This window comes from Aureobasidium subglaciale (genome assembly GCF_000721755.1).
Source record: "Aureobasidium subglaciale EXF-2481 unplaced genomic scaffold scaffold_19, whole genome shotgun sequence".
Classification (NCBI taxonomy): domain Eukaryota; kingdom Fungi; phylum Ascomycota; class Dothideomycetes; order Dothideales; family Saccotheciaceae; genus Aureobasidium; species Aureobasidium subglaciale.
In genome coordinates, this window is record NW_013566976.1 from 285,980 (window position 1) to 313,943 (window position 27,964).

The 27,964-nt window shown below is 50.4% G+C and overlaps 11 protein-coding genes across 11 annotated transcripts; 3 read left to right on the top strand and 8 right to left on the bottom strand.

Annotated features, from left to right (window-relative positions):
- Positions 1 to 378: 378 nt before the first annotated feature.
- On the bottom strand, positions 379 to 1,239 carry AUEXF2481DRAFT_365120 (uncharacterized protein). The gene has a single exon (XM_013486005.1). The coding sequence runs from the start codon at positions 1,073 to 1,075 to the stop codon at positions 578 to 580; it is 498 nt and encodes a 165-aa protein (XP_013341459.1). The 5' UTR covers positions 1,076 to 1,239; the 3' UTR covers positions 379 to 577.
- Positions 1,240 to 1,404: 165 nt separating this feature from the next.
- Positions 1,405 to 2,240, bottom strand: AUEXF2481DRAFT_31768 (uncharacterized protein; the record flags this gene model as incomplete). Its single annotated transcript, XM_013485876.1, has 2 exons — positions 1,405 to 2,006; positions 2,057 to 2,240. 2 exons carry the CDS (start codon positions 2,238 to 2,240, stop codon positions 1,405 to 1,407), a joined length of 786 nt encoding a protein of 261 aa, XP_013341330.1.
- A 1,267-nt stretch (positions 2,241 to 3,507) lies between these two features.
- On the bottom strand, positions 3,508 to 5,874 carry AUEXF2481DRAFT_31769 (uncharacterized protein; the record flags this gene model as incomplete). Its single annotated transcript, XM_013485877.1, has 1 exon — positions 3,508 to 5,874. The coding sequence occupies one exon, from the start codon at positions 5,872 to 5,874 to the stop codon at positions 3,508 to 3,510; it is 2,367 nt and encodes a 788-aa protein (XP_013341331.1).
- A 1,053-nt stretch (positions 5,875 to 6,927) lies between these two features.
- AUEXF2481DRAFT_31770 (uncharacterized protein) lies at positions 6,928 to 10,230 on the bottom strand (the record flags this gene model as incomplete). The annotated part of the gene is made up of 1 exon (XM_013485878.1): positions 6,928 to 10,230. One exon carries the CDS (start codon positions 10,228 to 10,230, stop codon positions 6,928 to 6,930), a length of 3,303 nt encoding a protein of 1,100 aa, XP_013341332.1.
- A 1,725-nt stretch (positions 10,231 to 11,955) lies between these two features.
- On the top strand, positions 11,956 to 14,850 carry AUEXF2481DRAFT_42600 (uncharacterized protein). The gene is made up of 4 exons (XM_013485910.1): positions 11,956 to 12,120; positions 12,361 to 12,769; positions 12,820 to 13,689; positions 13,738 to 14,850. The coding sequence occupies exons 1-4, from the start codon at positions 12,044 to 12,046 to the stop codon at positions 14,488 to 14,490; spliced, it is 2,109 nt and encodes a 702-aa protein (XP_013341364.1). The 5' UTR covers positions 11,956 to 12,043; the 3' UTR covers positions 14,491 to 14,850.
- An 817-nt stretch (positions 14,851 to 15,667) lies between these two features.
- Positions 15,668 to 17,815, top strand: AUEXF2481DRAFT_42601 (uncharacterized protein). Its single transcript, XM_013485911.1, has 3 exons — positions 15,668 to 15,959; positions 16,017 to 17,669; positions 17,727 to 17,815. The coding sequence occupies exons 1-3, from the start codon at positions 15,879 to 15,881 to the stop codon at positions 17,730 to 17,732; spliced, it is 1,740 nt and encodes a 579-aa protein (XP_013341365.1). The 5' UTR covers positions 15,668 to 15,878; the 3' UTR covers positions 17,733 to 17,815.
- Positions 17,816 to 18,053: 238 nt separating this feature from the next.
- Positions 18,054 to 19,500, bottom strand: AUEXF2481DRAFT_68061 (uncharacterized protein; the record flags this gene model as incomplete). The annotated part of the gene is made up of 2 exons (XM_013485952.1): positions 18,054 to 19,109; positions 19,156 to 19,500. 2 exons carry the CDS (start codon positions 19,498 to 19,500, stop codon positions 18,054 to 18,056), a joined length of 1,401 nt encoding a protein of 466 aa, XP_013341406.1.
- Positions 19,501 to 20,637: 1,137 nt separating this feature from the next.
- On the top strand, positions 20,638 to 21,525 carry AUEXF2481DRAFT_81934 (uncharacterized protein; the record flags this gene model as incomplete). The annotated part of the gene is made up of 2 exons (XM_013485972.1): positions 20,638 to 20,915; positions 20,973 to 21,525. The coding sequence occupies 2 exons, from the start codon at positions 20,638 to 20,640 to the stop codon at positions 21,487 to 21,489; spliced, it is 795 nt and encodes a 264-aa protein (XP_013341426.1). The 3' UTR covers positions 21,490 to 21,525.
- Positions 21,526 to 21,761: 236 nt separating this feature from the next.
- AUEXF2481DRAFT_31775 (uncharacterized protein) lies at positions 21,762 to 23,824 on the bottom strand (the record flags this gene model as incomplete). The annotated part of the gene is made up of 3 exons (XM_013485879.1): positions 21,762 to 22,173; positions 22,213 to 23,364; positions 23,421 to 23,824. 3 exons carry the CDS (start codon positions 23,822 to 23,824, stop codon positions 21,762 to 21,764), a joined length of 1,968 nt encoding a protein of 655 aa, XP_013341333.1.
- Positions 23,825 to 25,093: 1,269 nt separating this feature from the next.
- AUEXF2481DRAFT_31776 (uncharacterized protein) lies at positions 25,094 to 25,772 on the bottom strand (the record flags this gene model as incomplete). The annotated part of the gene is made up of 3 exons (XM_013485880.1): positions 25,094 to 25,114; positions 25,158 to 25,564; positions 25,631 to 25,772. The coding sequence occupies 3 exons, from the start codon at positions 25,770 to 25,772 to the stop codon at positions 25,094 to 25,096; spliced, it is 570 nt and encodes a 189-aa protein (XP_013341334.1).
- A 512-nt stretch (positions 25,773 to 26,284) lies between these two features.
- Positions 26,285 to 27,932, bottom strand: AUEXF2481DRAFT_42609 (uncharacterized protein). The gene has a single exon (XM_013485912.1). The coding sequence runs from the start codon at positions 27,788 to 27,790 to the stop codon at positions 26,339 to 26,341; it is 1,452 nt and encodes a 483-aa protein (XP_013341366.1). The 5' UTR covers positions 27,791 to 27,932; the 3' UTR covers positions 26,285 to 26,338.
- Between the last annotated feature and the right edge of the window lie 32 nt (positions 27,933 to 27,964).

Sequence of the window (27,964 nt, forward strand, 5' to 3'; positions counted from 1 at the left end):
CCTGCTCAACTTGATCGGTGCACGCCAAGGGAATGGTCTCAGATTGTTGTCAACAGCTGCGCATGTTGGGCACTTGTCGGCCTTGCAGACCCGCTGTTTCGTGACCATCTGTGGGCCTCTGGAGATCAACTTGAGCTTGCGCCTGTTCTGATCCCTCCTGCGTACTGGCACCTCGAGCATGATATCACGGTGTGTCTGAGACAATGAATTGGTATTCCTGGTATGTATCTCCTCCAGTCGAAAGCTACAAAGTTTAGTTTCGCAGATCCCCCTGGCAGATCATCTCGGCTGCCCGGACTATGAATAGATTGGCGCCGAGCTGTCGACACAGGTCGCACAAGTGGAGAGACTCTCACATACAAAACTCTCAACAACAGCTCATGTCCTCCGCACAGGCAGATGAATGCGACAATGTCGTCTGTTTCCGTACGCGAAGAGCTAGAGGGACCCTCCAAGGGTAAACAGCGTTTGGGTGGGCCGTGGCTTTAGTGGCTTTTCCACCAGACCAAACCTTCAATTTTCCCGCGCTGACCGGACAACCCTGTCTCACACTTTATTCTCCTCTTTCAACCAGACATCACAGTGGGTAAATGTTCAAAGTTCTGAGGCAAAGACAGCTGGGGTACTGTAAGTGTTTGCGATACGCACGAAGTACGTCAAGACGGATGAATACACAGATCCTTCGCATTGAAGTGGAGTTGTGTTTCTCTTCCCATCGTCCGATGCAACACCACACTGTTCGTCTGTGTGAAGAATGCCGAGATGACACCAAATCTACCAGAAAGTCAAATCTTGAGATGCAGTTTACGAAAGAGGCAGTCGCTCCGACCTCCGAGCACAAGCAAACAAGTCTCGCAGCCGAAGACGAGGCAGATACACGATTCATGATGGGTTCGTTCATACTCGCACTGGACGTCGCTCCGAGGCTGGATCGCCGGCAGTTGTTGGAGGCCATGTCGTAGCGAGAGATCCACACCAGCAGCATCCTGATCATCGTGGGGATATAGTGATGATCTACTTCCGCACTCATCGACATGCCGTGCGTGTACCTACCCTGGAACATGCGAATAGTCATGATAATACAGACAATTCGCCTGTACGTCGCATCGCCCGATTTCTCCCGTGTCAAAGAAACACAGCATCTCCATGGACTACCAGGACCCCAAGAACAGACTCGACATACCTAGTTCTAACTTTGCGAATACGACAAGAGAGTGGATGTGAAAGAGGTTGAATAATCAATGACTAGGGCTCACGGCTCTGCGTTGCTGTCTTGCTGTTTAGCCTTTGGAGTCATATCGGGCCGGAAATTGACAAGCGTCATTGCCAATCTCGTTCTTCAATGGCATCTGTCAGCTTTCCTTCCACTACTCGGATCCACGTGGACTTCATCTCTGCGTCCGGCTACTCCAATCTGACAGATCCCTTGGACTTCCAGAACACCCACACGATCGCGATTGCGATCTTGAGCGTACCCGATATCCATAAGACACTCGAGATGTCCTCATCCGTGGTCAAAAAGCCGCCGGCAATTGCACCTAAAAGTACCATGATCATGCTGGCGACTCGGCGGTTGCGCTTAACATTGCGAGTCGGACCAGTCAAGACTTTCTCGTCAAAGGCAAAATCAAAGTAAGCACTCGTGAGAACCACGCTGGTAAGTTCGCCGTAGCCAAGGACCCTCGAGATGGCCATTTGTCCAGCGGATTGGAATGACAACAGACTCAGCGGCAAGAGAACAATGAAACTGTCAGGTAAAATGTCGCCTGCGTTGTTCGGTACGACACCAGTGTTCTCGAGGATTGCACATGCGTAGATCAGCACGCCTTGGATCAACCAAGACGCTATCATCGTGCTTCGTCGAAGGGGACCGAGATATCTCATGATTCGACTGAAGATGAAAGCGCCCATGACGAATGCGACGATTGAAACTCCCGACTTTGCCCAACGCCATGGTGATGATTTGGGCTGGCCAGAAACACCGAGACCAAGGTAAAGTGTGTTACCTATCAGGTGTCAGTTGCGCGACTCAAAAGACAAGAGCCGAGTATCTTACCTGTCTGCATTGATACAAAGCATGACCACACGTTGAATACCGCCGAGTCCAGCAAACCAGTGATGAAGCTGCTCCCGATGAGTACCATATCGGCCCATGATTCGGTAACTTCTGCATCAAAATGTTCCCGCAGTGAGCCCATCTGGTTCTTGGTCTGCTCTTGGTTGTCCTCAATATCCGGCATCTTTGCTGTATATCCAGAAAATTGAAGAGGAACCTGGTCGTTGATTTTGCTATGGAGACGCGATTTGTTGTCCGTGCTCGGCACGTTCTGTCGTCATGAGTGTCACGAAAAAAAAACAAGCCACCAAAGCGGCAGAACATTTATTGAATCATGACGCGGTGAGCGACTGTCTCCTTCTATGGACATCTGACAACAAGTCTGCAGAGATGGAACATACCATGTCATTTGGGAGTCGAGTATTCATCCGCATCTTACATACCGAGAACAAGAAGGAATTTTGACCAAGGCCACTTACAATTCAAATTCGCCTACCTTGATGGCAGCTCAGACTCAATGCCATTTTCCAAGTACAAACTCCTTCTAGGCATAAGGTAGAGCCCCAAGCAACTCGGAAAACCCATCCTACAAGGCCACACATGCACGAATTCCTCATCATGATTTTCAATGCTTTGAACATCACGGGTCTCTCAGCCAGCGGACTGAGCCTCAAGTCATCGTTTGCGGACACAGCAAAACCTTTGAGAACACACCTTTATCATCGCAACAAGCCCCACCGATATAGCGTGAGCAAGAAAAACGTCATGGTACTAGATAAAAATGCCAGTCCTCCCTAATCCCCTAACCTTTTCAAAAAGCAAGAAAGAAAACCAACGAGGAGTTTGAATTTCTAGAAGATACCCATGGCCTTTTTTTCTTTACATATTAGATACAAAGAAGAAGAAAAAAAATGGACACCAACTCACCATCTATTATCTTATATGAGAAAAAGCTTAAAGCCACTCTAAAAAAAGCACTTGATGTCTTTTGCGGAAAAAAAAGATGTTCTGGAAAATGACCGCTGTGAGCATGTGAAGCTCATTATTACTCTGACCCCTCCACCGCAAAGATATAGATTCCCCCGATTCATCGTATCATCGACACTTTTCTGCCACCCCCCATCCTCCATCCTCGTTGTGGCTTAGAGTGAGAGGGCAAATAGGATTAAGATGTAGGCGAAGAAGACAGTGTCAAGGACGCTGATACAAAAAATGAGGGACAGAGAAGATGGGAGGATACTCATGTAGAAGAAAGGTGTGTTTATAGTATAGATATACAAGATGCAGAGCTAACCCTCCCATGACAAGAGAGGAAGACAGGGCAAGAAAAGACGCCAATGAAACGCCTCGCAAAAGAAACAAAGAGCCCCAACCATGCATCAACGAGGACATCGGTCTGCCAAAAGAGAAATAACAAGACAACCCACTCAAGACGTCAAGGCTCTCACCTCTCACGCCCCCTTAGTCTGCCGTCTAGAAAACCTAGTCTTACTCTTCGCCCTCATAAAACTCCTCCTCCCATCCTCACCCCTCCCCCTAATCCCCTCGGAACCAGCCGTCAAAACCCTCCCCTGTCTCGTAGCCACTCTCCCCTCCTCCCTCCTCTTCTCCACAACATCCTGACTCAACCCCCCAAAGCCACCTCTCTTTCTAAAGCACGTCTCCATCAACCCATTCGCATCCAACATACCCCTCGGCATTGTTTGCACGAGCTGAAAGATTTCCATAGGGTCAGATACGGCTTTGATATTCGGCTCGGAGGTCTTGAAGATGGCGAGGGCGACGCGGAAGAGTGTTTTGCTGCCTTCGAAGAAGAGGCAGTCCCAAACTCGTAACACGCATTCGATGGGCAAGGTGCCGACGAAGAGGGACATGAACCATGCTGTTGTGGCGAGACTGACGGTGGGGAGACGAGTGGGCGCTCCTGCGGCTGGTGTGCCTGGTTTATCGTCTAGTTTTGCCCAGATTGAGGGGAGAGATTCTTTGATTGAGGTCATCAGGACGGCGATGTCGATGTTTGCGCCTTCGAGTGCGACGCCGTGGGTGCCTGGGAGGTGCTCTGTGCATACTACATTGAGCAGTACAAAAGCCTTTTCTTCGTCCTCATTCAGAAATAAGAGGAGTAGACCGGCAATAAAGTTCAAGCTCTGACAGTATCCAATATTGGGGTTGTGGACGGCAAAGGCTTGCAAGACTCTTCTCAATGCTTTGATCATCGGCGTCTCATTCTCAGTCTCGCCGATACCACGGCTTTGCTCAGACGTCGTAGGCCGATTGTCTGGTTTGAAGCGATCGTTGTCGGGGAAGGTACGGTTGAGATCTCGTTCAATATGCTCGCGGTCGTTGTCACTCAGCGCACCTTCCCTAACTTGGTTGAGCAAACCCCAGTAAAGACCAGGGTTATCTGCCAACTTCTTCGGACCTCCGGCATACCAGAACCAGGCAGCTCCGCGCCAGTCTGGAGGAATGCCTTTGCGGACATATCGCTTGATCTTTTCTGATTTTGTAGGGAAACGAGTTGGGCTTTCTGTGGTGTAGCCGAATTGTTTCATCAGGACGTTCCATTTTGCTCGTCTTCGCTCGAGGTGAAGGTTGTACTCTTGTTCCCAAGCGTCGTATTCCTCGACGGGGATGTGAAGAGAAGTCTTCTTGAAGCCGTAGCGATCGCGGGGCACGGGTTTCGAGGGTGGTAGAGGGAGATTGCTGTTGATGGGTGACGCGGTGATGGGAGAAGCGGAGGAGGGTATTACGGGGGAATGGTCGATGGTGACTAGCGGAGCGGAGAGCGGTGGCTGTAGTTCGTGTGCTGTCAGAATGTGGGCCGAGTTGCGAGTGTGCGATAGCGAGGGCTTGTTGTTTCTGTCAAAGGGGCCGAGATTTGCGTCTGGGAGGATGCTCTTGCGATCCATGACACTAGCAGAATGACTGCGCCTGTGTGAGGTGGCAACCTCGCTCGTCGAAGGAGAGCTACCAGGACGGCCAGCCAGAGTATCGACGCTGCCTTTTGGAGCATGCAGGAAACTGTTTGTACGAGAGTTTGCCATACTCAGGCGCATCGACCTGCGCATCTCCTCTCGCAGATCAACACTGAGGTTGACAGGCGTGCCAAAGCCGGCAATGTACATGTCCAGCAAGTCATCCTCATAGCTGGACATGTCCTCCTCTTCCTCATCGGCATAGTCGATCTTGACGCAATCCGAGACGGAGCTGTCGGCTGTTGCAACACTACTGCGATTCGTGCCTGTCGTCGAGTCCATGTGGCTGCTGGTAGATGTCATTTGCGAGCGATAGCTTGTGCGGGTTTCGTTGCGGTCCAAGTCGGGCACTGGGATCGAGGCAGCTGTGTCTTCCAAAGGCCAGCTGCCTTGTCGCTTCAGAGTGGCATCGGCCATGGACAGCTCGCGCGGCCTTGAGCGTGCTTCTACGGCGGAGAAGTTGCGTTGACGGGCAGGACTTCTCTCGTCGTCCGTGTCTTCCCACCACTTGTTGCTCTTCGCATTGACCCTCGAGCTGTGCGGTGGAGCTACACTGCCACTCGTCACAGGCCCCAAAGCCTCCTTGCCCCCATTCGTGGTGATGAACAGTGGAGCAGGCTTCTGTCTCGTCTTGCTGCTACTCAGACTAGACATTCTCTGTCTCAGCCGTTCGGGCGAGGCCTTGCGCAACGGGACGTGTGGTTCGGGACTGCGCACTCGTCGAGGCCATGAAAACTGCGGCGTCGTGGGCTGCGAAGGAGAGACAGGAGAGTCTGGATGTTGTTGCTGGTCGTGGTAGCTCTGGTTGGCGAGGACTGCGTTGATGGATGCCGTGGGAGCCATGGTGCTGTCGTTTCTATACGGCTATCAGGAGTAAACTTCGACTCATGTTTGTGTTTCGTATAAGCGCTGTCCAAGAAGAGCCTCCGCTTGAACTCATCCGCCGAGAGCAACTGCTGTTTGTTATCAAGACTCTGAAATTGTCTTTGTCAAAGTCAAAGCTGTTTGGAAGGCAGAAAGCAGCTTCACAAACAAAAAGCTGACGGAAAGCGTCAAAACCTCTCTTGCATCAACAACAGCACAAGCACACACTTCCGATGCATCAAAACACCGACCTGTCCACTCGAGCCAAACCTCTCCTGCCTCGCAGATCCGACTGAAACACTTCGGTAACTCAAAAAGTGACGTTCCTACTACTTTCCGTCTGCAATTTCCACACAAGGCCGCCAAGCCCAATCAATTGATTTCCCGTCCAACTTCCAAAACACCTTCTTGTCCGCGAGCCCACAGAGCCCGACCACAAACACCTTGCTCACCTATTGTATGTATTAGGCGGCTGCTCCCGCAACTAAACCAAACTTCTCTTCACAACAATCGAGTGCTTCCTCGATGGCCATTCATAATTCAAAGATCTCTTCTTCCTCGATCTCCGAATACCTCAGCTCAGTCATCTCGCTCGTATTTCGCTGCACCCTTCCGCCTTTGAACGTCACATAGATTAAACTCTTGTCATCTCATTTCGGCTGTCTGCTTCGAGAAAAGAGAGCTGCTGACCTCTTTTTTTTTTCCTTTCCGTTCAGGGCTGCCAAGTATTTCGCATGTTTGGGTTGCCTCGAACCCGTTCGTACACCATCACATGTACCCCCTGAACCCGTCTGTCAAACAGTCTACTCAGCCGATGTCTCTTGTTTGTCTTTTTCTTGTGGATTTGCATGGAAAATAAGATGAGAATAAAACTACGATAATGCAACCGTTTGGGCGTACCCTTTTGCCCGTTTGTCCTGATCCCTCATACCATCCGTTCCTGATGCATGAACCAGCCCTATACCACATGATCCAGACGCCGTTGATTAAGATGATAGTAATAGAAGGAAAGTGACAGAGTGGATAGGCCGACTACTTTCGTCCCGCCAATACCTCGCCCAATTCTTTTAGTCGAACAGGTTTCGTCATGAACTGATCAACCCCGGATGAAAAGGCTTCCTGCTGTGCTTCTGCACTCGCCAATCCTGTCAACGCGATGATCTTACTTGCTTCCAGTCCATTCTTCTGTTCGACTGAGCGTATTCTTCTTGTAGCTTCCAACCCGTCCATTCGTGGCATGGAGATATCCATGCATATGAAATTGAATCTAGTCGTTACATCTTGTTGGTTTGTTGAGAATGCTTCTACTGCTTCGACGCCATCTTCGGCTGTTACGTAGTCGTGTTTCTTAGACTTGCAGTAACGAACCAGAAGCTGTAGGTTGATCTTGTTGTCGTCCACAAGGAGCAGACGTAGAGCTTTCGGTCCCGTTTCGTGTTCTGTCGATGCCTTCGACTCATCCTTGGTCTTACTTTGGCTCTGTTTTGCTTGCGAAGGCACCGAATCGTGGATTCCTGACATTTTCTTGTCGTGGTCATCTTTTACCTCATGCACCGGGAGCGTGCTGAGTTCTGTTTCTCTGTGAAGGATAATTTCCTCCAAATTCGAGGGTTTTCGATCCTTGCAAGCAATGAAGGCGCGTGCCAGTTTGCGTGGCCCTAGAGGCTGCGCGATGAAATCCGTAGTGACGGTTCGCCTCAAGATTGCGCCTTCGGCGTATACTTGTCGAATCCGTGCATTGCTTTCACACAGAACTATGACTGGCCTGTTGAGCTTGACCAATTGCTCCTTGATCTCTGGCAGTTTTCGACACGTCGTGAGCACCACCGCCGCGTCACCGACTTCACCAACTTCGCTGACTGTAGTGAAGTCAATCTTGAACCAGCCCCAACATTGCTTGTCAAGAGCTCTTCGTAGTAATCGTTGAGCTGAAGTCTCGCCATCACAGGAGATCGGTGGATCGATGAATGCAACTCTGAGCCCTCGTAGTTTCTTGGCCGCCTCGACCATCTCACGAGCTTTTTCATTCGCGTCGATAGATGCTGATAGATCTAGCATGATGACTTGAACACGAATTTCGGTGCCTTTGTTCAGCTCTGATTCGACAGAGATCTCGCCGCCGAGATTGCTGACAATGTGCCTGACCATCGAAAGACCCAGTCCCGTTCCAGGGTGTAATGGGTCCTCTTGGGCGAAGGGTCTGAACAATTGGTTTTGCAGGTACTCCTGAGATATGCCCCTTCCTGTGTCCTTTACCGTCAACGTGATGCGACTACTTTTCAAGCCTTCGCTGTTCCTCGGCAACTCTTGGGAAGTGAGCTTGACGTAGATGAAGCCGTCTTTCGTGTACTTCAAGCTGTTGCCAGTCAAGTTCATGACTAGACGCTTCCATGCTCCACCTTCGGTACAGAGCACCCAGCTCTCATGATCTCTTGCCTCAATGTCAACAATAAGTTTGACATCGTGACTGACGGCAAGCTCGGTATGCATAGACTGACCAGCGCCAGAGTCCACGCCTAAACTTGCGAGAGAGGAGTATCCTGCGAAGACAGTTTCGAAAGCCTCTTCTGTGATTGTAGGTACATGTATCAGAGAGTCAAGGCTGAGCATGTCTTCTTCTCTAGTGAACGTGTTATTTTGTCGCTTTGCCTTGTTGCGTGTGAAATTGTTGATCTTGCTGAAGTCGAGAAGATGATCAATGGTATCTAAGAGGGTTCGCCCACAGGTGTCGATGGTCTCAACCAGGCCGTGTTGCATGGCGTCAAGAGCAGAGGATTCCAAGCACTCAATGCTGCCAAGAATGCCGTGCAGGGGTGATCTGAGTTCATGCGAGATGCTATTGAGAAGGTCTGACTTGGCTCTATCTGCCATTGCAGTGTCGAGTTTGGCGACTTCAGACATGATTGACATGCCAAAGGCGCGAAGGAAGCTCAGCTCCGAGTCTTTGTGAAGCAGACGTATTGCTCGGTTTGTCCAAATTATGCCACCACAAAACCAACGCATGCGATGGTCATCCCACATTGGAATGAATGCTAATGACCGAGCGTGTGGGAATGTACGCCTGAGTTCTGCAAGATCGTCCTGTCTTTGTTGGCGCACTTGCTCTCGTGTTTCATCGTCCGAGTGCTGTTCTTCCTTTGGCTCTACTTGTTGGCCGAAGTTCTCGCCTTCTCCAGGAGTTTTGGGGTTCGTCATCTGTAGCGTGGGTTCCTTGGGATCAATGTTGAAAATCCTTCCTTGTGCGTATCGGGTCAAAAGAGAGTGTAGAAAGCCTTCGGTCATGGAGAAGCCAGGTATATCGTGACCAGCACTTCCCAGAATATTGCACTGCTTGTGAGATGCCGCAGTACGAGAAAAGTAAGACATCATGTCGTCCTCAACTGCAGGTACAGACTGGACAAGAGCGCCGAAGCTTCCCACTGAAGCATCGAGAAACACGACACCCTCAACATCAATGGCGTCTTTGATGATGCGGGCTGCTCGGTTGAACGTAGACTTGACATCAGTCGACAACATTTGCGCCTGGAGATTCTCAAAGGAGGGGGCTTCGTCAGCCTTCTTCGCCACGTGCTCGGTAGGTAGAGGGGGGTTCTCCTCGGAATGTGTCATCTCGGGGGCTCTGGATGTAGCAGCTCCAGGCGGCTTCGGTGGCATGCTCTGGTGCTCTATGTCTTTGCTGGCGCCAACCTCTTTTGAGTGTAACTCCTGGTCAACGTGGTCCTTGCCTTCGACGAAAGAACCAAGACCTATGACCATTTGCGAAGTTCGTCGATGCTCTTCTGTGGACCTGACCATCTCAAGGTGTGACATGATGGTGTTTGACATGTGTCGGAGGAATGTCTTGTCTGCATCCGACATGGTGTGTCGGGGATTGTCATCGAATACAGAGACTACGCCGATGACAGGACCATGAGGACTGCGAATAGCGGTTCCAGCATAGAATTGGACGTCCGAAGGTAGCGAAATATGTGATGCACGGCTCTTGTACCAATCATCCCTTGCAATATCGGGTAACACAACGACGCCGTCATGCTCGGTGTCGTGTTTTTTCTCTGCGAGCTCGAGGGTGCGCTCGCATAGCATGGAATTTCGATGGCGTACACCCGAGCCTAGCCAAAGTTCTTCCTTCTGGTCGTCGGACATGGGTGTCTCTAGGGAGAGGGTGGGTGTAGCCTCGGCGAGGACGTATTGGCGATTGCGATCGAAACAGGAGACGAGGCAGCGATTGACGGCCAGTCGTAGACAGATGAACTGAGCGAATGCAGCAAGGGCATCATCGAACGAGGCCATGCGACCCTGGGAACCAGAATCGATATTGTCATCGCTCGTTCTCATGAGATTGTCGAAGGGCTCGTAGTATCTGCAGGCTCGCGATTAGAAGCTTGTCGCCGGACCCATGGATAGAGGGATACATGCTTGTAGAACTCTCTCGCTCTTGCACCTTCGAGCTCGCCGTCATGCTTTGGCGTAAAGGGCGTCTGCGCAGGCGCCATGGCCGCGATAATCTTGCGTGAAGCTCGTCGGTCGTGATGTCGAAGCCTTGGGAGCCGATTGCGCAAATTCGCGTTGCTGTTGATGCCTTTGGTATAGTCACAGGCACGCCACGGATGGCATTCTCAGGACCGTCGGCAAGATTGCCATGCGTGACAAGCCCATCGCCATCTTGTGCGTCTTGAACACAGCCTACAGGTCAAACACGCTCGCGGAGCTCGGACGGCAGATGTGCGTTTGGCTTTGGTCCAAACCGACGTCAGACGAACGGTTGATCGTGGCCCAGATCATGGGCAACCCGGGGATCCGGGCAGGCCTCCTATACAGCTAGGTTGCGCCACAAGCCCATAACCTCCTAGGCAAGCATCTTTAGCTGAACTAGCTGCAAGCCTCAGAATCGGAGTCGCACTTCATCTCACCAAGCTCGACTCACACGGCCAGTATGATGATGGCTAACGGTAGACAGGCAACAAGACACGGCAGACGCGCGAAGGAAGGAGGGTCCAGCCCACTCCATGCCTCGTCATAAGCGGCGATCGCTTATCTTCTTGTGCAGATCTCCAAGTCTTCGCCCTGGTCGTCACCCTGTTCAAAATCGTAGCACCAAGTCCAGTCAGCTCTAGTATCCTCAAGGTACACTTCGACGGACATTCTACGTCAAAGACAACTTGATTGAGGAAGCGTGATGAGCACAAGTCAGTGTTTCCAATTGAGCCCTTCGTTCTTCTGGTATCAATGCATGGATTTTCATTTCGCTAGGCGCCAGGCTACACCAACCGCAACTTTGTATGGAAGCGTGCTTTACCTAGAGATGTCAGTTCATAGCATCGTAGAAGAGCAAGCCAAATTTGGACTTGCAAGGAAGAAGCTCTCGATGAAAAGAGATTGATGACCGCGTACGAAAGCAATTTGGTGCAAGGGGCTGACGTGTGTCTACTTGGGAGGCACATATATTGAGGTCACAAGAGAATATGTATGAATGCAGAGACGGTTGATATGATGACAAAACGAGTTTTTTTTTGGAAGGCATGAATATATACGGAAATCGGACTGAGCCTAGACAACTCCGTGCTTCTTCTATCGCGCCTTGAGCCTGCTGAGCATAATTTTAGCCAATGCTCAATCATGCTTGTTCTTGAGTTGTATGAGATGTGTTTTCCATAAAGGATCAGAGAGCAAAAGGGCAGAATATGTTTGTCGACATGAATACATTCCGTAAGACTAATCGTAAAACATTCGTTCATCAGGTTGAGGAGGGGGGTTTTGTGTGGATGTTGAGAGACGCGCAAAAGCTTACCTGAGTCGTTGACGCCTGTCTCTTCCACTCTGTATGTAGAGACAGGCAGCACGCGAGAGCTGCTTGCAATTGTCGAAGCTGGCGACGTTGTCGTGATGTGGAAAGAGAGCAAAAGGGAAGAAAAGTCGAAATTTGTAGGCTTGGTGCGCACGGTTCGACTTGCGCAAGATGTCAGGTTGGTTCATGAGACGCGAAACACGTGACACTCTAAACCCGACAGAGCGATGCGCGATCAGCCACCTGTTGTTGGTCTCTTTCCCAGCTTTGCAAAGGCGGAGCAATCCTCCAAATCATTTCATTCCCTTGCGGCGGCAAACAAAATAATAATATATCCGTTACCCGCAAGTCGCGCCGCATACGATGGCTTCATCTAATGGCCCGATGAATTCCCCTTTTGAACTGATTCCGAAGGTCGTCAATAAGAAGAATTACTATACGTTCGTCGACCCTCTCCTTCTCTACACTCAACCACAACCTCTATCTAGCTATTCCTCGCGTCCACGAAAAAGCCGCTACATTTTGTGTTTTGCGTCCCTTCATTGTCCTTGTTTGTCGTTTGTTTCAAGTAACATGACCCAATGCCCAAAGGAATTTACGAACGGCAAGAGCGGTCACATGGGTACAATAGTCTCATCTCTAGAAGCGCAACTCGGCTAACACCTGTATCCTCATTGTAGTGACTTCTTAAAGCGCGATGAGCAGTTTTTGGCATTCCGTCTACAGGGCGAGGAGAACCGCAATCGCATGATCAAAGCTGCGCGCGACAAGGATCGCGCAATGGCACAGGCAGCTTCTAATGGAGTCTCAGCCGATGCAGCGCAGGCAGAGATGGACGAAGATGCTGCTGAGGATGAAGCTGCTGAAGCTGAAGCATTTGGCTCCAAGACAATAGTCGTTCATCCAGGCAGTCGTAACCTTCGCATTGGCCTCGCAACAGATGCTCTGCCAAAAACGATACCTATGGTTATCGCGCGCAAGGCTTCGCGCGCAGAAGATGAGGAGGCCGACGCTGAACCGCGACCAAAGCGTGTCAAGATGCAAGATGGTACCTCAGAGCCTGCCGGTGAGAACGCGTTTGGTGAAGATGTGGGTTGATCAACCAACATGTTGCCTTGCGACGACTGACGCGTGTACAGTTTGCCAAGGAATATAGCAATATGGCCGCAGACTTCAAGCTTTCTCGTCGTAACAACAAGCGAAGGGTCTTGCCAAACTCTCGTGAACTGGTCGTGAACTGGAATTCGCGCAATGCGCCCGAAACTATCTCCGAACACAATGACCCTCAGCGCGTGGACTGGACAGAGATTGAATCACCGGCGCCTGAATACTTTACTGGACATGCGGCAATGCGGATACCACAACATTCCAAGCCTCGCTACAGACTTTACTGGCCGCTCAAGTACGGCTGGCTCAATGAGCAAGATTACTCCAGCAAAGTTGTCTTGCTACGCGACTTCTTTTGCATCATCGAGGAAGCCATCAAGCACGAGCTACGTCTCGACCGCAAGCGAGACTGGGCGCAGTACTCATGCGTGTTCGTCATTCCCGATCTGTACGAGAAAGTGTTCGTAACTTCGATCCTGGAAGAATTATTTCGTGACTTTGGCTTCCAGCGCGTATGTTTCATCCAGGAGAGTCTGGCCGCAACTTTCGGCGCTGGATACTCAAGCAGTTGTATCGTTGATGTCGGTGCACAAAAGACGTCTATTTGTTGTGTTGAAGAAGGCATGTGCGTCGAGAACTCACGCATGAATTTGAAGTTTGGTGGCGAGGATGTTACAGAGACTTTTGTCAAGATGATGTTGTTCGATCACTTCAACTACGCCAGTATGGACTTGCTGAAGAGACACGACTATCTACTTGCGGAGGAGCTGAAGCAAAAGTTCTGCACGCTTGAAGATGCGCACATCAGCGTGCAGCTCTACGAGTTCCATCTTCGCGCATTCGGTCAAGACACTCGCAAGTATCAGTTCAAGACATATGATGAGGTTATGCTGGCACCAATGGTATGCGGAACTCTAGCCCGAAATTTGACCACTAGCTGACTTTTGCAGGGCTTCTTTAGGCCAACAATTTTTGATCATACTGCAAAGCTTGATGGCCGACGTAAGCTGATCAGCCGTTCGACTGACACATACGATGACAAGCCGAACGACCCGATCTCAATGGCTCAACTCCAGGTATATAAGAACTCTTCTACCATCGTGCCATCGGCTGTAGCAGAATCAACATCAACACCTGCACCAGGAGCTGTACCCGCGACACCCAGCAAACCATTGAACCTAGATCGCTTAACACATCTCGCTGATGTGGCCGACAGCACACCTCGCTCGTCTCCGGCAGGCTCGCCAGCTCCTGAAGACGTTGCGACGCCTGTACCCGGAGCAGGAGATGCGACTCCTGCTGTAGCAGGCGCTGCGATTGAAGGCGCACAGCCAGAGACTGAGGGTGTTCTGCCTATAATGCCTCTAGATGCAGCAATCGTCGCTTGCATCAACGAAGGCGCCAAGGGCGACGAGAAGAAGACGCGTGACTTCTTCGGTGGCATCATGGTAATTGGTGGTGGTAGCAAAACCTACAACTTCAACGTGTACCTTGAGCAGCGACTCCGAGCATTACGACCCAACTTCCAGAAGGAGATCTTGGTCGGTCCTCCGCCTAGAGAGCTGGATCCTCAGGTTCTGGTTTGGAAGGGTGGTAGTGTATTTGGCAAGATGAGAGGCACCAATGATAGCTGGATTGGGCAACTAGAGTTTGACAGACTCGGTGCCAGAATCTTGAACCAGAAGTGCATGTGGGCATACTAGACGGATCCCCGTACAGACCAAAGACAGTCTTTGCGACAGATGTAGTGCGGAAAAGATGAAACGAGGGCCTACGCAACTGGGAAGAACCCTCATCGACAATATTAGCTTTATGCACAGTAATTACCCGGTGTTTGTTTACTCACAACAATTGTACCTTGATGGTTGCTCCACGTTCAGTGCTGTGTGCAACCGAGAAAAGATCCCAAGGACACACCATCTGCTTCCAAACACGATTCCTGTGCTGATTCTAGATCATCTGGCTGGAAGGTCAGCATATCTTGGCATCTCTCAGGTGGTATCGACGAGTTCCTCAACAGATCATTGGCCATCGTCAGCAAGACCTGGTGTCAAACTAGAGCGGTAGACCTACTCTCATCTCGCTTCTGCTATCTCCAGGTTGTGTTGTTCCGCCTCACACATATGATGTCGAATATCCATTCTTCTGCACCAATGCAGCTATAGCACCGGCGTGTTCCCAGCTGGCGGCCACCTCCGATCAGCAACCACAACACCAATAGATAAGGCAGGAGTAGCCAAGACCTTTCACAAAGTCAAGTATGCCCAGGATGATGGCACAGCCTTCCAAGGTAGATAGAGCACCTTGTGGCGGTCCTGTAGAGGCTTGAGGTTGTGATAAGCATCATCGGAGGCCACCGAAACACATTGGGGCTCCACCTCGCACGGAGATGTCGATGCACAAAGTACCACGATGGCGATACTAGTCGATTGCGGGGTTCACTAGACGTCTGTTCTAACCTGGAGACATGTATACATCCTATAAGCTTGTATATCACTGCGAGGGCGGTGGTTGAGGTGTTGCTGCCACCTGGCCACCATCCCATAACACCCAGCGAGTAAGCGAGTCGAGTCAGCGGAGCTCATCCTTTCTTGGCACGGCCGCGCACCAACATCATTAAGCACAACGAGTACGAACCCATCGAGGGGCCGTTCACGACGAAAACTCACACCTGCTCCATCGAGTGTTGTAGCTATGTTTCGGAGGCGGTCCTTCGCGACGCCTATCTAGCATGACCAACTGGATGAGTCAAATAGGCGAATCTCACGCTGCCGTTTCTGCAAAAACAATCGTTTCCAAGATCAGCCAAGCATACCAAGAAAATTAGTACTCCCAAAGAACGCCTCTGAGCCTTCCTTCCCGCGTATTCTGGGCCCTTTTGTCCTTTAAAGGTATGCCCTTATCGTGCACTGCTCGCGTGGTGTGAGGCAGAGTTATCTCTTGGCTATGGCGCGCCGAGCAATAAAAAATATCCCAGGCCCGACCTTTTGGTGGTGTAGACATTTTTTTTTGTATCCTCCGAGTACATCTTTGTTAGAGCACGCGCTCACAGTTGCTGGCCTGTACCTCAGCTTCGCACCTCTCAGTCAAGATGAGTTGGATTCAAAAGACCAACCAGACCATCGCCAAGTCGGCATTTGGCAGGTACTTCAGATTGGAGGGATCTGGTCATGTTAGCATTGCTCTTGGTTGTGCGCATACACTCTCAAGCTGATAGCTTTCCCTATAGCACTTGTCGCGCAATGGATCCTTCTTCTTCACCGAAATTCGCGCCGGTCTCGCTACCTTCTTCGCCATGGCATACATTATCGCTGTCAACTCGAGCGTCGTTTCAGACACTGGCGGTACCTGCGTCTGCCCTCCCACTAGCCTCGATGCGTGTGCTACCGATATCACATACAACCTCTGCAAGCAAGAGATCCGCCGTGATCTCGTCACTGCTACTGCGGCCATCTCCGCCTTAACCAGCTTTATGATGGGATTGTGTGCAAATCTACCTCTTGGTTTGGCGCCGGGTATGGGTATCAATGCATACTTCACATACACTGTTGTTGGTTTCAACGGCACTGGTCTGGTTCCTTACAGGATCGCCCTGACCGCTGTTTTCGTCGAGGGTCTCCTCTTTGTTGCCCTCACGCTTCTCGGTATCCGTCAATGGCTTGCTCGTGCCATTCCGACTTCGATCAAGCTTGCCACTGGTGTCGGCATTGGTCTCTACCTTACTATCATCGGTTTCTCATACAGCGCCGGTGTTGGCCTGATTACTGGAGCATCAGCCACACCCTTGGAGATTGCTGGTTGCTCTCAGCAATACCTTACCGAGAACGATGGCTTGATGTGCGACCCTAGCCACAAGATGAGATCGCCTACCATGTGGATCGGTATTTTCCTTGGTGGTTTCTTGACCGTGTTCCTCATGATGTACCGCGTCAAGGGTGCGATTATCGCTGGTATTCTGCTTGTTTCGATCATCTCATGGCCCCGTGGCACTGATGTCACCTACTTCCCCCACACCGAGCTCGGTGACAGCAGCTTCGACTTCTTCAAGCAGGTTGTCACTTTCCGTCCCATCAAGAACATCCTTGCTGCTCAGGAGTGGGATGTCAGCTCTCACGGTGGTCAGTTTGGTCTCGCCCTTATCACCTTCCTCTACGTTGATATTCTCGACTGCACTGGTACTCTGTACGCCATGGCTCGCTTCGCTGGTGTCATGGACGAGAAGACTCAGGACTTCGAGGGTAGCGCTACTGCCTACTTGGTCGATGCCGTTGGTATCTCCATCGGCTCTCTTTTCGGTACCTCCCCTGTCACCGCCTTCATCGAGTCTGGTGCTGGTATCTCAGAGGGCGGTAAGACTGGTATCGCTGCTATGGTCACCGGTGTCTGCTTCTTCATCTCGATCTTCTTCGCCCCCATCTTCGCTTCCATTCCTCCCTGGGCTACTGGTGGTACCCTTGTCATCATCGGTTCTCTGATGGCCAAATCTGCCGCCGATATCAACTGGAAGTACATGGGTGATGCCATCCCAGCTTTCCTTACCATCGCCGTCATGCCCTTCACCTACTCCATCGCCTACGGTCTGATCGCTGGTATCATGTCCTACATCCTCATCAACACCACCATCTACATGATCGAGAAGGCCTCAGGCGGCAAGCTCGTTCCCCAAGACAAGCAATTCAAGGAGCCCTGGACCTGGAAGCTCGATGGCGGTCTCTTCCCTCCATGGGTCGTCCGCGCCGCAAAGGGAAAGAAGGACTTCTGGAAGCCATACGAGATGGTCGATCATGCCAGCGGCAGTGAGCACGAGTCTGTTACTGAAGTACCTAGCTCGGGCGCTGCCAAAGGACTTGGTCCGGAAGAGGGAAGCAGTGCAAGCAGTAAGGTTCGTCGTCGCTCTGTTCAGCATGAACTTTAAACCATTCTGACTGTCTTTTTGAAGGTCTGAACACCCTAAAATTGGCGCTGCTGCTTCTCGAGCGACGTTGCTTTCTGTTATTCCATACCATATTTGTACATAGCAAAAGACTTCATGGCTCATAATTACAGATGCCGTTTAGCTCAAACAAAACTTATCATGACCCCATCGCTTTCAAACGCACTCAGGATACTCTCCATGTGCAGCCGTCTGCATGCTTACGACTCGCTAAGCGCACTTTGAGAGATCGACTTTATATACGGCCGTAGTGAGGCCTACCTATCTCAGCAACTGACCACTTACATGGCAGCTGCAACATAAGAAACACCCGCACTCGTATATCGAAGTAAATCAAGTTCCAAGACATATAATGACTTCCTTCGCCGCACGCTCTCCACTACGAACGGCACCTTCCATGTAGCCCTTCCACTCACCAGCCGTCTCAGTACCGGCAAAGTGCACATCTAGCCATGGCTTTCTCAGACTACTACTTCCGAGTTTGGACAGCACTCCAGGCGGCAGACCGGTGCAAGGACAGCCCCAACCAGAGTATTCGTCTTTGATCCACTCGTAAGTGACCAGCTGAACAAATTCCTTGGCAGCGAGATCTTCCGCGCCGAAGAGTTGTCCAATCTGCTTTAACAGACTTTGTTCGCGGTCTTTATCGGACAAGGTTGCCCATGCAAAACCAGGTTCACCACCCAAAAAGCATGTCAGAATATGCTTGTCATCCGCGGGGCTACTCGTGTCGCGGATGACACCGGCAGGGCCGACGAACGACTGAGTGAGGCCGCAGAAGCCTTTGTGGATCCAGAACGGCGTGCGGAAGACCATCATGGCCTTAGTATAGTAGCCATAGGTCGTTGACTCAATCCAGGTACGCTTGCCTGCGGGTAGATCTGGTGTGAATGTGACGCCCTTAAGTGCAGGCGTGGGGACTGTAGTGATGACCTTGCGAGCTTGTATGACCTGAACATTTGTATGTACCTCGATGGCTCCGTTTCCAGTGTTGTTCTTGATGGCTGATACGGAACTTGATAGACGAACCACACTCTCGGGCATATCGCTAGCAAGTCCTTTTGAGAATAATTGCATGCCTTGACGGACACGCAGATGCTGACCACCGCCTTTACGATCCGATCGCATCTGCAGTAGACCGCCTCCAGACTTGCAGTAGTTCAAGAAATACAGAGCAGACAAATCTCTAGGCTCCTGTCCGAGCATCGCTCGCGTCCATACAGTCGCGGTGGACATACTCGTCTTGCTGGCTCCTCGTGATGTGAGATATTCTTCAAATGTCATTACATCCAGAGTATCGTCCTTTGGGTTGAATACATCCAGAGCTTGACAATCCGCTTCGCACATGTCGCGAATGCGTACAACATCTTCCGCAGCTGCAGAATCAAACTACCTCAATCAGCCATAGTTCATCACCAGTCATGATCAGACTTACTGGCGGCAATCCACCGTATGGAAACGTCGAGATCTTCTCGCTGGCATCTTGTATAGCACAATTACCAGTGGTATTCTGCTCGATGAACTCTGCGTTGTATTGCTTCGCTAGGCCGTACACCTGAGTTTGATTGACGTCGTTGATCCAAGCAGCACCGAGATCGACTGTTCCTTTGCTATCCGGAAGCTCCTGACTCCATGTCTTACCGCCAACACGGTCTCTAGCTTCCAGTATAATACAGGACAGGCCCGCCTTTATGAGATCGCGAGCTGCAGTCAGGCCGGCGAGTCCTGCGCCTATGACAACGACATCCACGCTCTCGCTAGCTGTGCCTCGGGCGGACATATTCGGCAGATCTGATGGTGTATTCTGATCTCAGGGCAGCGTAGTCCCAGACAGCGTGCTTATAAGATGTAGATGCTGTCAAGTTCTAGATAGCACAGGAGGAACTCGAAACGCGTTATCGTCGCCGGTCAATACTCTCTGGCCGGCGCCTCTGCCGGAAGCTAATTTCTTGCCGAGTCATACCTCACGATCGTCTTCTCCGAGAGCGGGAAACATAAAAAGTGTTGCCCGTGACCGATGTTGCGATTCCGAGCTGGAAAAGGGGAGGCCTATCTTTGCCAAGCGAAAAAGGCGGGGTTGGCCTATCTTCAAGCGACTCTTCGGCATCATCTTCAAGCGTTCGTTAGCGACACCTACCTCGTCGCTGCATCATCTGCGGCCGTCGCGAACATATTGCTGTCGCAAAGCAACGTGTAGATAATCCGAGGGGTGTCGACTCCCAGCATCGATCTATGCGCAGACAGAATTGGAAACTCCTGGAAATGTCGTCCCATCACGACGCACCAAACTCTGTCGTGACCTCGAGCGACGCGCCCGAAGTGCTCGATGGCTCGAAGTCGCCATCTTGCCAGCCTGGTCCTCAGTGACTTGGTCCGATTCATCCAGAGCGCCGATCAAACGGAGCATGCACGTGCTACAGTTTCGGTGGTAAAGACTTGGAGACGAGTGCACCGCCATGACTTCGTCATCGGCTGGGTGACACGAGCTCTCATGTATCGCCAATACTCTAGGAGACCTGAAACATAACAGAAGACTCCATATGTGTCATACAACCTGACGGCAAGAAGTGCGCGCTACATACTCGATGCAGTAATGTCTGCGCCTTGGAGATTTTCTGTGACCGACCAATGAGCGTCGGGTCCGAACCTCAGCAATCCTTCTCGTGGGACAACCCCTTGGCTACTTCCAACACAACGAGTATTGACACCGACACAGCCATGCTTACAACAATAATAGCCCAATGAAAATTGCGACGATCATCATGAATTTACATAGGCCTGTAGACATAAGTATGCGTTGAATCATCTATCTCCCTCCTGTTGTTCTCATCTAATCTCATCTTTGCATCCTCATCTGCCTTTTATTGTCATCTGCACCTCGTCAAACCAAAACAGCAATACAGAAGTACCGCCAGCAATGTACGGCGAAGGCCAAATAACTTACCGCTCCATCATCAGCATTTTCCAAATCTTCACCTTCTCAACCTCTTTAACAATATCTTACTACTTCCGTCGCAAAAATCGACTAGGCTACCTCTGTCTCGGTCTCTTCAGCATTGTTCGTCTCGTCTCGGCCTCTTGCTTCCTCGCCTTGATCAACCATGATACCTACGGCCTGAAAGCTACAGTGTTTGTCTGTGAAGGCTTGGGCATCATTCTCTTCGTGTTTATCTTTGTGGAGATATTGGGATGGGTGTAAGTTTCTTTATGACCTGTCGTAGGTAGAGAGAGGTGATGCTGACAGAGTGCAAGGGATGAACAAGCACCGGTGTTGCATAAATACGCCTTACTGGTCCCACATGTGCTTACCTATGTTGATCTCCTCATCGCGATTGTCGGCTTCGTCGTCGTTAGAAAGAGGGAAAACGCATACGAACCCACCGCATTTTCAAAAGCAAATCGCGCATTACTAGTACTCATGTACGCATACACAATCATGCTCCTCGGTATCTTGGTCCACTATCGCAATCGCAGCGCCACAGCAAAAGCACAAAGAAATGCACTCATGGGCGTGGGAGCCTGTATTCCATTCATGGTTATCAGACTAGTGTACTCGCTCATCTTTGAGGCAACAGGGGATATGAAATTCAATGCTGTCAAGGGAGACGAGACGATATATATGTTCATGACGTTTTTGCCAGAGGCGATCGTGGTGTTTGTCTGCATTGCAACGATCTGGAAGATTCCACTGGAAACGAAGGAGAGGAACAGGAGCGAAGAGAGGCAGAGTATGAACGATGAAGAGCGCATGTTTTCGAGTGCGGGTTAGCTTAGTCTACATCACGAAATGCGGTCAAGCGAACACAACCTCCACACACGCGTCAAACAATATCACACTTCACCGCTGTCTCAAGGCACAAAATCCTTCAAATCTGAAGGCAGCCTCCACAACAACGTCCGAATGGCACTGATTGAGCTACAAGAACATTTGATGATTCAGCTAACATCTCAGCAAGACCCTCAAGATCGTCCTTTCCAGCGCTGCTCCTGATGTCCCACGGTCCCACGACCTTATGTGAAGTCTTCCAGATCGCACAGCACTCAGCTGTAGCGTTCAGCTCGGCTCTGAGCCAAGAGACGGCCACTCTCTTGCTTGACCATCAGGACCTCTTTGGCTGCAGACTCTCCGCCTTGCTGATTAATACGGTCAAATAAAATTGTAGCCTTGCAAAGATGCTCTGGCAATGGATCTTGACCGGTCGCATCGTTTCGAGAGATGTCGGTGCTGATAGCGGCATGCGAAGCGGTACGCAAGACGGTTGAAAAGGAAGACGAATATGAGAAGCCACTCGAGAATATGGCCATTGAGCCCACAATCACTGTTATCAAGGCGAGGAATAGCGCGACTCCGTATGAAAGCCATAACATCGTTGCTGAGTATGCGTACAGATTTTGATACGTGATACTGGTGACGTTAACCGGCGGCGGGTAGTAGGGTGTTGCAGGGTCGGGCCTAGGAATATGGTCAGCTATGGCACGGCTCTCTCCTCACACAGAAACCACCGACTGGAGTAGCTTTGAGCTCATCAAGCTCATGGTCACATTCTGGAAAAGTCCCTCCAAGCTAGAACGAAGGTCCAGTGAGTTTTCGGGTAGGCTTTCGACCGAAATGCCTGGCCAAACCTTTCGACCAAGCGAGGCTAGGCCTTTCATCTGACCAGCTGTGCTGTTTTGCAGCTGCAAAAGTTCTGGCGTAGCACCTAAAACAGTATCCATCACGTTAGTCGCTACGACCAATCCGTTCGGGAAACGTGGATAGTTGATGGAGCCCGTCACAATACTCCCGAAAGCGTGCATCACCGATTGGTAGGCAAAGTTCTGGATGATAGTGTTGTTGTAGTCCGAGATATCATCCGAACCATTTTTGAGGGCGTCCGAGACCGAGACTCCCGGAGTGTAAAGGAACTGGCTGCAGTCCACCCCCTCGTGATACACAATGCCATCGCTGCCAGGAGATACTGTGATGTTCAAGTCGCGAATGCCGTTTGTCCAATTGAAGGATGAAGCATATGTTGCGTTCTTCAATTGACATTTGACGATTGTGGCATTGCCAACATAGTCGTAATCTGAGATAAGTGAACCTGCCGTGTACGGGTTTTGCATGTTTGGAAACGTCGCGACGAACAAACTCAGAGGAGTAGACGAACCTCGTCCAGGCCCTAGCGCATAGGATTGCAATTGATATTCAGAGTAAGACTCGCCATTGCTCGTGACATTTTCCAGTAGAAATGGCAAAGAATTTTCGTCACTTGGCGTCCAAGAGAGATACCCATACGACGTGTATTCGGAGAAGGTACTGGTATTAACGTTCGTGAGTATTTCGCCACGTAGTGGTTCAGCCACGTCGTTACATTGTAGAGCTGGTCCAGCAAATTGCTGAACATACGAAGCGTTTGGCTGACTGCCTGGTGCAGAGAAGGGTAGCACATCATCTTGTCCTGCGGCTGCTGCGACAATCTTCATAACCTCGAATTGGGGCCTTCTGTATAAGTAACCACAAGCTCCTTGAGAATTTGCGACGACGGACGCAAAATTTAGGCTATTGAAATCGACGGCAGAGACATTGGTTAGGCCATAAGAGACTTGGGAGTTTGTCTGAACAGTCAAAGTTGCAGGGGTGATGATGGGGGCAATTGGAAGTAGCCTGATCGAACTTTAGCACTGTAGGGATGTCACAAGCAGCACCTCGAACAAGCTCACCAGGTGGTGGCGGCAAGAATAATAAGTAAACTCGACTTCTTCCAGGCTCCTCCATTGAAGAAAGCAAGCGGGTTTGCCAAGATACCACTGATTGCATCAACGACGTTTAGTCGAGTACTTCCGGCCTTCAATACACTCCAAACGATTTGGAAGTAGGCTGTAGTGACCGTAATGGAGAGAGAAGTTCGGAACAGAGATGCGAAAGTAGTGCCGATTGCTGTGTTGAACTTTTGAGACGGCACTCCAGTCCACGTTCCAAAGGTCAAATCATTGGCGGTTGACACAGGAGTATCCGCTAGACTCTGGTAGTATAAGTGATGGCCGACAGCAAATGCGATACTGGCGAGGAGCGAGCCATATAAGATACAAAGTACTCTCCAGTGTAGGCGGATCGGGTTTGGCATGTTGCTCAAGGGGTGAATCTTGTTTTACTTGCGTTCATCAGGAGGGTGTGAAATGTGTTATATGACAAGCTCTCGACAGCTGCGCCACGGGGGGAGCGACGCCTCTAAATGCATTGTCTCGCGCGCTATGCGACTGATGAGCTCGACAGCCCTCTTTTACTTCCGACGAGCAGTACAGGATTCTGTCTTCTGCGTAGAGAGATGACTCAGCCAATGGCAGCGCTTGCCAAGGTCGGTTTGAGCAGCGCACGATGTATACGCTAACCTTCGAATGCAGGAGCAATCCGTAACAGGCACATGATCGCTGGATAGTGTGTCCTTACGTTGCAGATCTCTATACAGAACACTCCTCACTGAACAGGCAGATGAGCTTCTGAGTCTAGCTTGATTGGTACCGCGGCCACGAGCCTCCTGGTGCAGTCTCGAGAGCAGCGTCCACAAGGAGGGTAGATGGCTGTAGAGGCCTGCGACTGTGCAGATGCACCTCGACTACTCTGCCAATTTTGGACACTCGAGACTCGGCGTCTCCGAGAATCAAGCTTTCGGTTCGCTATGGACGCTGCGAGGTGTTCGTATCTCCATATTGCACATAACCGTGCGTCTGCACATCAAAGGATTGTAGCAATATAATGATTGGTTCCCTTCTTGCGGACTTTCAGCTTTCCTCTCTGCCAGTGGACGGGAAACCAACATAGCCCTCCGAGGGCGGTCAGGCAGCATCACTGCATGCAAATCCAGTCCTGTGGCTGCATTCGTGATTGCTCTACGGGTGTCGCAGCCTCGGCTGATGTGCATGGTTGCTGAGTCGTTGGCACCGCAGAGGCGCAGGCTGGGGAATTCTATGATTGGGACCACACCGCGATAATATTGTGTTTCACGAAGGACCATTCGCATATCTCTGGACTGTAGCTGTGAGCGCGTTTGATCGTTAGCTTTGTACGCAGATGGGATATCGTTGATTTGCTGACCGGTTGCCAGGTACGTCATAGGAGGCTGGATACCAAGACTTTTGGCGTGGAAGGGGCGTCTCCGTTATCGCGACTCTCCTTCCTAGTTATCACTTTTGATGTGCCTTGGAGAGACATGGGATTTATCATTGGCTGTGATATAGTGACTAACATCTCAGCAACACTCCTGAAATCATCTTCTCTAAGGCCGCAACTACTTTTCGCTCGAAAACTGATTCTCGCGGTATTCTATGACCCTCGCCATGGTCTATCACGACTGTGTCCTGTTGTCCGCACAACTTTATCAACTTTCTTCCCTGTCCTACATATGCATCTTCTTTGCCTACGATGTGTAGTGTAGGTACAGAGATTCTCGTCTTGCTAACCTTGTCGGGATGATATCTCGCCAACAATGGCTTTCTGTCTGGATCAAAATGGCGAGGATAGCCTAGAGGACCATCAATCGCATCATCGCCATCAAACATGTTGTCCCAAATCTTGGTTCCTCGCATACTGGCATAGAACTCATCTAAACCAGACTCGTCGTCGATGTCGAAGGGCAAACTTGCACCCGCAAAAATGGCGAGTTCAAAGAGTGGCTTCTTGTGTTGCTTCGCACTTTGGAGCAGCATACTAGCTGCTAGTGCGGCGCCTTGGGAGAAACCTATGACGCCGTCAAAAGGTCCTTCTTCTTCGATGATTTCGTGGACGTATTCAAACGCTGCGGCGACAAGTTCAGAGGTAGGAGAATTGTAGTAGCAGAGATACGGGCCAGGGAAGACAGATCGAATTTCTGAAAATCGTATAAGACGATTAGTCGAGGTTTTCAATGATCATGGCGAGGAGGGCGAAAACCGACCTTCTGTGGAATTACATTCCATGAGCCCATCCACAAAGGTGAATTCGTGACCTGCATCTTCCAAGCGGGAAAGGACTGGTCCTAGCTGAACGGCAAAGATCGCCGAGTTTGTACCCATGCCATGGAGACAGAGAAACCTCATGATGTCAAGAGTATGTGCTGTGAGGTTGAGGAGATTTGGAAAGAGCGGATTACTTTGGACGGTGACCTGGGGTGTGTAAAGGTATATCATCATAGAGCTACTATCTTCATAAGGATTCTCGGGCCGTCCTTGGAGTATGACTGGTAGTCGAATTCGGTCGGAGGCTTTTCATGTTGTCACCAGACCCTCGGCGACTTTTGGCCAAAGTCCTCGACTGACACGTTTTTGTGGCGATATTGATCAATATCTCGTGGCGACTTACAGAAGTCATCATGTGTTGGAAATTGGCATGGTAGGGTTCAACATGATAAAAAAATCCCAAGCCTTCCCGTGTGCAAAGTACTGTCACATCCTCTCTTTACATGGTCAAAGCAGGGCAAAGACGAGCTGTAGAAACGCATAGTCATATCTCGTATCGATAAGAGTAGCGCAGGAAGTGGATGACACGAAGTATCCCGATGACAACGTTGCATGTTAAAGAAGTATCGTAGCTAAAGGCAGCCACAGATGTGACATTATTTCGCCCACGGTTGGAGGAAGATCTGTGATTGCAGATTTGCAGCTGATCAAAGAACAGTAAATCTACGCTTCCAAGCGCCAGCTGTAACAATAACCCAGGCCACCAGTCTGGCCATCTTCTTGACCGGGATCCAAGCTAAAACACCTTTGTTCAAGTCCTTGCCTTTAGCCTTAGCTATGACGTCCATCATATCTACCATGAACCCTACCGGAGCATCATCTCGGAACATTCCTTGTTTGTTCATCATCGTCAAACTCTGAACCTCCTCAATCTTCATAAACATCTGCTCTTCGTAAGACTTAATACACTCATCAAGAGACTTGTCCTGCGTCAAGCTCTCAATAACAGCACCAGCAAGGTCCAGGCCATCTCTCATTGCGGCATTTGCACCTTTGCCGGAGAACGGGGTCATCAGATGAGCCGAATCACCCATCAGAGTAAATCCCAGTCTATGGTCCCATCTGTCACCGATAGGTAGCTCGTAGAGAGCTCTTGATTTGAACCTTTGGCTGACATCGATGCATTTCCGAAGAATTGGTAGCCAGTCTGTATAAAGATCGTGTAACGTATCTCGAAGTACGTCATCCTGACCATCGGACTGCTTCATGACATCGGAATGGAAGGACTCGTTGGATTTAATCCAGTAGTTGAGCTTGATGTTACCACTGCCCAACCTGTGGGCCATCATGGCTTTGCCGTCAGAGAACGCAAAGTAGGCCCCTCTTCCGAACAATTTAGCGATGGCTGGGTGTTTGATGTCTGGATCCACAATGAGGCTTTCGAATCCACAGATACCTGAGTAGCGTGGCCTCACGCTGGTCAAGATAGGTCGGACTTTGCCCCATGTGCCATCAGCACCCACGATAAGATCGTAAGGTCCAAAGATCGATCCATCTGCGAAACACAGCTTTTTGTCTTCCGTCACAGATGTGAGCTTCTTACCCCAGATGATACGATGTGTGCCGACACTGGCTAGCAAGATATCCATGAGCGTGGCTCTGTCGATTTCCGGTCTTGTCGCTTCGACTCCTGGTGTTGTGCCTTTTCCAGCATGCATATGAACTAGCTCCGTACCATTCTTGTCGGCAATGACCAGTTCCTCACCATCGTATCGAGCATGCTTCTGAAACTCCTCAAACAATTCTGCAGCTTTCATGGCCGCGAGTCCGGTATAGGTGTGCAGGTCCAGGGTGCCGATCTGATCAGTTTGCGAGTGCTGATTTGCGTCTCGCTCAAATATGGTGACTTTTGGGTTTCGCAACGGATCAATATCGCGAAGGTGAACATCAAGAATTCGCATCAAGGTGAGGCCTGCTGGGCCACCTCCGACGATGGCGATGGAAGGTGGAGAAGACAGAGGTGGGAAACCCATAACTGGTAAGGAAGCTCTTGATTTTCTTGTACAACAGAATAGAATCGCCGCCAGAGACCCAATTTGTAGGAACATATACTTGACCTGCTTCTGCACACATGCTAATGACTGAGACTTGCCTCGCATGCATCCGAACTTCTACCTCGGCGACATTTCACGACAGATGGCTCAGCGTCTCAGCCAATCAAATGTCACCGAAGATCGTAAGTTCTTAGGTGAACCTATGTAGGAGGCACATAGAAAGCATAGATACAATACCATACCAAAGTGCGATGTTTTCGTAAGGGGTCAAATCTTGCA